The sequence below is a fragment of the Poecilia formosa genome, unplaced genomic scaffold (assembly GCF_000485575.1).
Source record: "Poecilia formosa unplaced genomic scaffold, Poecilia_formosa-5.1.2 Scaffold2, whole genome shotgun sequence".
Taxonomy (NCBI): domain Eukaryota; kingdom Metazoa; phylum Chordata; class Actinopteri; order Cyprinodontiformes; family Poeciliidae; genus Poecilia; species Poecilia formosa.
Window position 1 is genome coordinate 5,232,204 of NW_006799941.1, and position 11,157 is coordinate 5,243,360.

Here is an 11,157-nt window from a genome sequence, read left to right on the forward strand (position 1 = left end):
CATATTCCAGTTAAACATGCTGTCAACCAACTTCTTTTTTAAACAATAATCTGTCATTTTCTTGGCATCTTCCAACAGACGTTTTGTCTGTCCACACCCTTTACATAAAGTTATCTTTGACAGTGTGCCCAGGCTTTTCTAACTTAGAGAAACAAGTGGGAGTGTCTGAATCAGTTAAAAAAGGAAAATAGGCGTTACCTTAAGATTGGGGTTTACATTCTGTTTAATCAAGAGAAATACATTTATTCTGTAATATGATCTTCTTCTGAAAAAAAAGTAAAGATTTTCTCTGCTCAGTGGCTGCTGCTGCTTTTGCTGCTGCTGTTTGATGCATTATTCACAGTGAAACGCTGTGCCTGTTTTGAAATCCCCCTAAAAACTGTGCAGAACCTACACACTCTGCACAAGCAGATGTCTAAGAAAAAAAAATAGAAAGAAAGAATGCACCTCCCATATTAAGAGAAGGTGGCTCGACGACCAGAAACTAAATTTTGCAGATCCGTGTTGTTGAGAGAACACTTAGTGATTTTATGGTACACTACGTCCGTAGACGTCTGGATTTCTTGACGTCAAAAGAAGTCTGAGCGCATCCAGCGCTGCGCACAAGCTCAGCAACCACATCTCTCCCAGAGGAAAGCAGGACACCGCACAGCTACAGATCGCCATTTAGGTACGTTCCTCTCCAGCTGCGGATTTATTCAAATATACTATCCGGTTTTTTATGTACTTTCCTTTTTGCGTAAAACAAAGCGCATTGGGTGCGCTTCCATGTCCGCAGCCTCTTGATCTAACCTAAAGATGCTGCTTACATTTGACTGCCATACCCTTGAACGCTGCAGTATGCAGGCTGCACACCCACACCGCCTATTCTTTCTGTTTAAAAGGGGGTTATTTCATGATTACCATCCTAAAAAAAATAGATAGACTTGAGTAATGGTCATGGCACCTACGAACGGTTTCATTTCATGCAAACTCCCTCACCTACATGTCATTCACGCCCTGCAGGCTTAATGCAGAACAGGTTGGTAAATGTTACTCAGAGGAATTCAGTTTCCACTTGACAAGGGCTCCTAGAATGCATATCGCTGTATGAATTTTTCCTCATATTTTGATTTTTTTTTTTCCCACCTCAGGCAAGAGAAACTGTTTGAAGCTGTAGATGTTAAATATAGCACAGGTCCTCCAGCTTGTGTCCGCCTCTACTGACCATGCGTTTGTTTTTGCGACGGTATACGGTCCCTTTCGTGCAGCCTCCTCCTCTATTGGCCATGCTTAAAACGCTATTATTAGTTGCTATTTATTGATGAAAGCGAAATGTCAGCAGAAAGATCTGCAGTTGTGCCACTTTGAGGCGTTACTAATTGAGAATTGAGCGCTTTTTTTTTTTTTTACTGGCGTGTCTTCATTATGCCAAAATGTTAACCTTTAGCTTTTTCCTCTAATTTAGGCAAATAACAAATAAATAATCAAGGAAAGCCCTAATATGTAGGGTTTTTATCCAAAAATTCTGCAAGCATTTGATAATGATAATAAATCTAAATGATAAATAGGTTAGGTATCCTAAAGACTCTTTCTAGTTGCTTAATTTGTTTGGTATACAATGGATTCAGTTTTGCAAGTTTAAGATCCCTAAGCATATCATTTTAGGGATACATTTATTTCATTCTTTTACATTTTTTCTCTTTGTATTTGATACAAGGACACATATTCATATGTTTTGGTTTCAGAAAACGTATATTAAAAAAAAACAAAACTTTAAACGTCTTCCTAAAATGGAAATGATATTACAATATAAAGAGAGAAGATTTATCCTATGGAACAGCAAACAAACAGCTTATTGGTGTAATCGACAATAATATAGAAATTTGATGGCTATGTGAACCTATACCTGTATACCACATGGCTCATGCACTATTCTGTCAAAAAGCAGCACAAAGTCTTTAAAAATGTATGTCAGTTGTGCCATGTTTTCTGTTTTTCTTTATTTTTATGTCCTTTCATTAAAGAAATAATCTTCCTGTATGGTGCACAGTGTAGGCACCATAAGAAAACATATCTGTATGATACTCCAGAAGAACTACACTAACAACACAATCTGACTTTTAAATTATTTTCTTTTTTTGTAAGAAAATTGGACTGCATTTGATACCCGTAGTTCAAAATCAATAACATTGATCAGACTCTAATTGTATTCTGAACAGAGTCTTTAGTATGCAGATTGAGGTTTATTAAACTCTTGGAACATTTTTGGGTATGGTGGTGGTGCAGGGGTAAAGCATATGACCCATGTATGGAGGCTTCAGTCCTCTATGTGGCCATCACAGGTTCAAGTCCTGGCCGTTTGACCTTTGCTGCATGTCTTCCCTCGCTCTCACAACCTAGTTTCCTGTCCACTCTGTCAAATAAAGGCAGCTAGTCCACCCCCCCTCCCCCACCAAAAAAAAAGAAAATTCCAAAACTCTTTGGACATTTTCACACTGGAATAGTCCAGGGAACTCATTTCAATTAGTTGTCATATGCCTAAACATGTCACACCTTCATTTGGTTTGGTACAGTTTCACACTGCACTTTTTAAAATCAGACAAAACCAACTGTACTACACCATGCTGTTACAGAGCTCTTCTTTGGGACACCAACATAAGAAGCTGCCCATTATGGGCAGAATAGGAAATCTCTTTCTCTTCTGTGTTTGGTTTGCTAGATAGTCTGTTTGCTGTCTCACTAAACCACACAATGATTCACTTTTTAGTGAACCACAATTCACTTGTGAAATTTGCATGAGATATTAGATGAGTTGTCTTAAATGTCCAATTGAAAAAGACTTATGTGAAAAAAGAAATAATATAAAAAAAAATAAACTCGTGCTTGTGACAATGCAATGCTTTTTTGCCACCAAGCCAAACTTAAATTAAGATTAACATATTTTTGTATATAGGGTGTGCATGCTACACCCTGGTAGCATTCATTCAGAAATCACAAGTAGTGAATATTGTGGGTTTAAAAATATGAAGAGATCTATGCAGTAGATATAGATGTAGATACCAAACTTAAAACATAGACAAGTGTCAGGTCAGAAACTAGGAAGATTTGAAAATTGCTTTGCTAAACAGGTGAAAAGGTAATGGTCATATGGCATCCCCTTCTTCCATTTTGTATTTTATCATATTTATAGTCTAACTGCTATCCAGTATCCAACTATTCTTGTTCTTCCATCCAATAGCAAGAGGTTAACCTACAAACCTTTGCTGCAGCCCTTCACTTACTGACAAAACAACCTCTTTAAACTTAAAGTTCACAACAGTTTTAACACTCACAAATACAGGCATTTGAAGGAGCCTGTGCACACCACCACCAATACTACAAGAGAAAATTACAGTTATTAAAGAAGAGAGAAAAAAACCATAAGCACAACTAAATCTTTTGCATTTTGTTCTCACTGTCTGTCTCCTGCTTTGGTCACGACATCCGCCTTGTTAGTCACCATGACGTCTTGAAGCTGCTGCCTCTCAAACAAAATCTGTCCTCGTTTATGCTCCCCCGTCACTGGACAAAATACTGAATAAAGCGTCCTTCTATGAGCTCACATTGAAATAGAATAGAATACATGTTGTCCTCGATGTTGGAGTTCAGATTAAAAAAATTACGTCTCACTTGATTTGTGTGCGTTCTAGTCGCAAAGAGGAAAATTGGTGAGGTTTTCTACTTTTGAGGGGTAAAAATACTTCCAGTAAAGGAAGCCAAAAATGAAATTTTTCTATCCATGTGATGCAAACAAGCTCCAGAGGAACATTTCCAAACATTGCGTGTGTCTCACTAAGATTTTTACCTTTAAGCATTTAAAAACTGTTAGCACATTTAGCATGTGCCTCTTACTGTAATTGTGATCTGCTCCTACGTGTGGCTGCTTAAAACTTGACTGTACGCAATCTGTTCTTTTTGACCTTTAGCTTTAGTGTGGCGAGTCCAATCAGCCTTGTAGGATGCCTCTTGGAGAGGATGGAAACGGATGGAAGAAGAAGACATCAGACATCAAAGAACATTATGACTTCAAAGAAGTGCTGGGAACGTAAGTAATGTAGCAGTTAAATTACGTTTTTTTTTTTGTTTTTTTTTTAACACAACCTGCCAAATGAGCACCTTTTGATCTAAGTAGTTTCAAGGTGTAATAATATACACTGCTCAAAAAAAATAAAGGGAACACTCAAATAACACATCCTAGATCTGAATGAATGAAATATTCTCATTGAATACTTTGTTCTGTACAAAGTTGAATGTGCTGACAACAAAATCACACAAAAATCATCAATGGAAATCAAATTTATTAACCAATGGAGGCCTGGATTTGGAGCCACACACAAAATTAAAGTGAAATGTTCCCTTTATTTTTTTGAGCAGTATATATAGTGAGCTGAGTGCACATGTATTCGTCCATCGGTTTGAACAGGTGCAAATCTACAGATGAACAGACTTTGGACTAGTGTATCTGCTGTCTAGAGAGAAAATAATGCACTCAAAATGTGACACTGGCATTATTTATCCCAATGCACTCTTTCTACAGAGGCCCCTGCATTAGGAGATTTGCTCAAAGCATTTTCAAAACTAATCCTAAACAATCCCAAACAACTGGATACCAAAATAAGTGCATATTCAACACGCACAAAGGCTCGCAGATGAAGGAATAAAGAGAATGTTTTCATCCCATCAATCCTTGCTGTTTGGGCTGTAGGACTCAAGCCGGGACACTGGAGATTTTGGGTCAAACATCTCTTGTTCTTGGCCACGGCTTAGAGCCGACTTTGCTGTTTCCCATATAAACCCACACATCACTCCTTCCACTCCCACCAACTGTTTTCCTTCCCCGAAGTACAGTTAACTTTTATAGTTTGGTTAGCGTAAAAAGAAAAAAAAGTGCCATAAGCTCAGAATGTTGTGTGGTGAAAGTTTTGGTTTTAGACTTCATTGCAGTTGTGAATCGGCCTGAGTTGATGCTTTGGGGAAATTTAGTCCTCAGGTTTATAGGAATTTAAAGCCACCTGACTTCGGTGAGTTGTTCACATAAATCTCACGTGAAATGAAGGGGAAAGAACATTTGGTTCTCAAAGGGGGATTTTTTTTTTTTTTTTACAAATGAGTCTGAAGAGTTTGGCAAGAATTTATATTGAGAGAATAATTTCTGCCACAATGTTCTTTTGTGTATATTTCTACTAATTTCGCACATTTAGAAGCAGATTTTTTTGGTCCATTTTTTCTTTGCCAAATAGCTCACGCTCAGCCAATTTGGATGGAGAGTGTCTGTGAAAATCTATTTTCGCATCTTGCCACAAATTTTAAGCTTCCAGACTTTTCAGACTGGGCTGTTCTACCATGCTCTGATCAAAACCAGTTTATGTTGCTCTGTTTGTGTTTGTTTATGATTATTGTCCTGCTGGAAGGTAAATTTTTACCCTTGCCTGAAGGATTTTTTTTTTTTTGCAGCTTTTGACATTCTTCCTTCCAGTATTCCCCTGTATTTAGCTCCTTCAACTCTGATCAGCTTCTCTCTACCTGCTGAAGAAAAGCATTCCCACAGCATGATGTTGCCACTACATATGAGCCACTATGTGTTCTTGTCAAGTCCAGAATGATGTACACATGGATTTGTTTTTTGTTCACATTTCATCTGATCCAAACACCTTCTTCCACATTTTTGCTCATTGTTTGTGTTTTAGCCATGCTTTTGCAAAAACAGCATTTACTTTCTTTTTCTTTTCTTTTTTTTTAAGAGCTGTAAACCTTTCAGCTATGGAGTTAAAGAATTGTACTTTACAACAGACATTTTGAGTTTCCTGGGAAGAGAAGTCGAGTTTTACTTTTATTACAGTCTGATTTGCGCCCAAAGCTCAGGGAGACGCTAAAGGAAATCACTACTCGTTGTTAAAACTGGGCTTTGTTTGCAGTGACATATCAGTTTATGAAGTCTAAAACAATATATGCTTTAGATTTTACAGCACACAGCAGTATGGAGTCTGTAAATCTGTTTAACACCTTCTTTGCTTTTTTCAAGAGTCAGGGGGAATTGGATGCATCTGTGTTCCATCTTACACTAAAGAGCCGACTGAATATGATGAATCAATGCACAAACTCTTTAGGGTAATCAAAACCAATGGATGGCATTAATGAAACTGCTGCCATTAACCCTGACAAATATTTCAAATACATAATCTACTGCTGAACGTTACTTTCTGCTGCTCTTACTCTGACCCTGGTTAGATTATTTTATTGCTACCGAGTCTCAATTTTGAAATTCAAATTATAATTTGATTTATTCATCCCATTTTTTTTTTTTCAAGAATTGCTATATTAATCACAAATCAGTGGCATAAAGTAAGTAAAGTCAAGAGCTGGGCTCTGATTTTCTCTGTCCAAAAGGGACAGGACTGAGCCCAGATGGTCAGGGAACAACTTCCCACTCTCAGTCTGTGTACAGGTGATCCCAGCGCATGCCCACCTGTCATGACATGATGCCACCATATGTGGTGAGACCGTTTTTTCCTCTCATTTTGGAATCACACCTGCTTCCCCCGGAGAGGCTGGACAGCATTGGACATTAATTCCCGCAAAACACTGGTCCAGCTCCAGGAAAGTGAAACAGCAGTGATTCAAATTAAACTGTTATTCCCAATGCTGAAAGAGCACAGCAGATAATACTTAACCACATCCACGTGTCAGATGCGGATATTCACTTTTTAACTTTAACAAACTCTAAAGTTGAGAAGTTCTGTTGATTTCTTCAGCAAATATTTGACAAACACTCATTTAAATGTCTGTAATTTAAACGAGGACCTAAAAAGTTATATAACAAGGTCTAATATGTGATTTGCTGGGATTCCTTGTTTCCTTATTTTAATAGGAAAAAAAAAAGAGGAAAAACAAGCTGCAATAATATTTTTCCCTCCTGTCGCTGTAGATGGACCTGACAGAGAGCAGAATTAAACGCATAGATGGAAAGCTCCTTATGCTCAGAGAAAAGATTACAGAGGAGCTTTATCCAGGAATTGAGTGTGTGGAGTTAATTGATTTATGTTGAAATATTATTTTCAGATCCGGCTAATCCCCACAGTTCTACCTCTGTTTGGAATCCATTTTAGGACAAACTGTCCTCATCAGAGGGTTAGCAGATGGGAGAGAAATTTCCCATTTTCATCAGTTATGTTAGTCTCAGAGTAGAGACATTTTTTTTCCAATTGTGTTTGTTCTTCTAATGAACAATTTTTCTGTAAACATTAAAATGTATTCAAAGTTAAATAGATGAATCCCCAATTCAGTGAATCTAAATTTGAGGCAGAGACACTCAGTCTTGCACAAATATTCACAAAGGGTTTATTATCCTTTGTAAAATGTTGCTGTTACAGCATATTTTTATTTAAAAAAAACACCATATGTTCTAAAAATGTTGCCATTCATACAAAAAAACAAAAAAACTACCCAAAGAATGCAAGGAGACAACATTTAAACCAGTATTAATTTTACTGAGGAATAGTCATACAGGCAGATGTGTAGATTAGAGCAACAAGGGATAAAGATTGTATTCAAACTTTTCCTTTGAGGTGTAATTTCAGATGTTTATTGATGGATGAAAATATTTTGGGAGTTTTTATATGGTGTAAATGTAGGAACCATGTTTTCTAACAAGGACTTCATTTCATAGACTTTTTTTTTAAAACAAAGTACAGGATTGTAAATTACAGAATGGGTCTGTTTTAAGAGCTACCTGAACTCTTCAGGTGGGTATCCAGTAAGAGCTTAAACTATGTGCCTATGTACCTCTTAAAACCGCTACAAAGCACTCGTGCTCGTCAGATTGTCTGTGGAGGTAAGAGGCTTCACCAACTCATGATTTAAGAGGAGCCAGAGGACAAGTTGCACAATTGCTATGTGACGGGGGGGAATTTTGTGAAGACATCCTTTATAAAAGTTGGAGATATTTGAATTATGTACAATTTTCTAGGCGCTTTGATGGACTGGCAACCTGTCCAGATCAGACAATGGATGGATGATTTAGCAAATGTCAGTAGTGACTGGAAACTTTACGAATGCAAGATCACTTTATGCTCGTCAGTTCCTGATTGTGCAAAGGTGTTAGAGCCTTGCCAAGTTACGTATTCACATTTTTAAGACTATATTGGTCCAACTTATTTTTAAGACTTTATCTCCTGCCCTTGTTATTTTTCATCCACTTAGTTTGACTCAAAACCTGCAGCAGACACTCACCATCTGGCATAGATGATGGAGTTTATGTTGTACAGATCTTGATGTCAAGTAGAAGTTTTCTGAGTTTTTTGTTTCTGTTTTTGTTTGTTTTGTTTTGTTTCAGTAAAGCTAAAAAGAAAGCACAACTTCTCTCAATTTAATCTAGAAATGAGCTGGTCTCCAGCATGTTTTACAATTAATTATATTCTCCCTTAAGCAAACGACACAGATTCAAACATATCATTATTTGTGGTGAAGTAAAATGGCGAAATGGAAAAGTAATTTAAATGTTTTATAGTTAATTTAAAAATGACAGCTACATCATGAACAAATAATATGACTGACAGAGACTAATTTACAGTTGAACCCAGATCCTGCGTAAAACGGCACAAACTAAACCTTTCCTGTTTTAGGATTAACAAAATAACACCTTATTGCTTAAACAGGAGAGTAATGAGGGAAATCATTTTACTACTTTCCCCCGAGTCCCCCCGAGTCAGAAATTTACATACACTGAGAGAACAAGCCCATTAAACAGTGGAAGCACAGATGCTTGTGTCATGACTGTATAAGTATTCAATAGGTTAATTAACATTGTTTGAGTTAAATGGAAGGAAACCTGTGGGCACATTTCAAGGCATGCAAATAAGAAAAAAAAAATTGAGGCTCTTTACATGCATGGTGGCGTCGATGGTAGGAGTTCAGCAATCGGTGGGTTGCTGGTCAGATTCTCACTCTGTCCGTCTCTGTTGTGTCCTTGGGCAAGTCACATTGGCCGCTTTGCCTGCTAGTGCAGCTGTGGCTACTATCCACCAGTTTGCCACCACCAGTGTGTGAATCTGTGCAGGAATAACTGAATGCTTAGCGTTACACAAGTACAAACCATTTACTGAAACTGAGTACTTATTGCTGTGTCAGTTTTTAAAAAATCACTACACAAACTGAAATGTTGCTTTTACCACAATATTGCTACTGTTTCCAGGTGGATTACATAATGCAGTAGAAATATAGTGATGAACTCAATTAACCTTGAAAATGTGGTATACATTTAATAATATTTAGAGTAGCTGTGCTAGTGCTAAATAAACCAAACTAGTTTTCCAGAGACCTGAAGGCGCCATATTTATCTTATCCAGCAGATATGCAAATTTAACCAGCCTGGCAATGTCTTTCCATCACAATTCAGGAAGAAAACAAATGTGTCCCTTTGAGGAACAATTTGGCACCAAATGAAGAAGAAGAAGAAAAAAAAACAAAGGGCCTAGTGAATATGTTGGTTGAAGTTTTTGATATGCATGCTATATTAAGCTGAATTTCACAAACCAAAAGGTGAAATTAGTGGTTGTGTTCATCTTTTGCTCACAGAAGTCTGTGCTTTCGATGTAGACAAATTGCATTTGGACTCCTTTGGAGTGATTTGGCTGCAATTTTCCATGTGCTATTGGATTGAAAACAAATAACTATGTCCCTGCTGATCATTTTGATATTTTAAGATGGGTGATGGAGCCAAAATGAAAAGCATAATAATTGATACAGTCATTAACATCGTTTGTGTTTGTGTTTATTTAATAGAATTAAACCACCCCTTTGGGAAGTCTTGAAGACACAGCTCATACCGCGAACACTGAGACACTCATAGCAAATTGAGAATGTGTGAATCAATATTTGCCCATATAGGCAGCTGGGATTACAGTGGCTTCACCAACTTGTATGTGTGTGCCTGTTTGTGGGTGTGCGTAAGCGTGAGAGTGTGTCAGACAGGGACCCATGCTGTGCTGCATGTGTTCATGGTGTGCCGATGGCTGTGGGACCATGGTGGTATCTGTCTGTCTGTCCATAATTACTTACATTTTATTATCTATCTGTAATTAGCTATATCTTATTGTCTATCTATAATTAGTTATATTAGTTAACACAGTCAATATCGCCAGAGAAGATTGCACGAGATGCTTAAAAAAAGTTTCCAAAACTCAAAAATGTCATCACAGGACATACAGTCGATTGTTGTTGAAGTGGATATAAATATGAATTTCTGTACAATCAGAAAAGGACAGAAGAAATTTGACTGAAACGGGGTGTGTTGAACATGTTTATCTTGCTGTAAATATGATAAGATGTAATTTCCTGAAGTTTTTTTTTTTTCTTGTCAGGGTGTGAGTCTAACTTTTTCTTCAGAACAATCACGCTATTTTGTTAATCCATTTTTGATCATTAAAAAAATTATTACTTTTTGGTATTTATTTGTAATTATTGTGTTTAGTGTTAATTTCCAGAGATAAAAACAAAAAAACAAAAAAATCTAAATGTGAACTTTTTTTTAATATATAAACTAAGCTGAGTATTTATAGCTGTGTTATATTTTTTAAAATGATTACACTAACTAAAAATGTTGCTCTTAGCACAAAAATGCTACTGTTTCCAGGTAAATGATGCACAAATGTGGTCATAAACCAAATCAACCATGAATACATGATGTATAATATTTAGAGTAACTGTGTTTGTTCTTCTAAATAAACCAAACTAGTTTTATTAGCAGTATCATTCTCTGAAATCCTTGAGAGAGTCAAAAAGCCTGACACTAAATCAGGAAGTATACACACACACACGTATCTTCTGTTGCCATTAGACACTGTGTAATTAACCATCCACTTGCTCGCTTCTCCTTGGAGACATAGTAGGTGTGGGCTCTCAGCGGATTTGTGAGAGAGAAACGCAAAGGAGGAGGGGAAGCTACTGTCGCTGCTGCTCTCTGCTAATGAGATTCTGTGAAGAGTTAATGTGCACTTCGTACAGTAACGCCTGACAGTCATAAAAATAGATAAATGGGTGGTTTGTGCTTCAGTCAGGCCTCGTGGATTTAAATATTTAAATAATGCAGTTAAACCATGGTACAGCAAAAACTAATTTAATGCCAGTAACAAATTCTTG

At 37.0% G+C, this 11,157-nt stretch overlaps 1 protein-coding gene across 1 annotated transcript in view; it reads left to right on the forward strand.

Moving 5' to 3' along the window:
* Window positions 1–314: 314 nt before the first annotated feature.
* The window catches only part of camk1a (calcium/calmodulin-dependent protein kinase Ia), a 24,070-nt gene continuing 13,227 nt past the window's right edge, over window positions 315–11,157 (forward strand). The window contains exons 1-2 of the mRNA XM_007551217.2: window positions 315–670; window positions 3,948–4,066. Coding sequence (XP_007551279.1) covers window positions 3,981–4,066 — 86 coding nt within the window. The 5' untranslated portion in view covers window positions 315–670; window positions 3,948–3,980. The remainder of the gene's footprint in view (window positions 671–3,947; window positions 4,067–11,157) is intronic.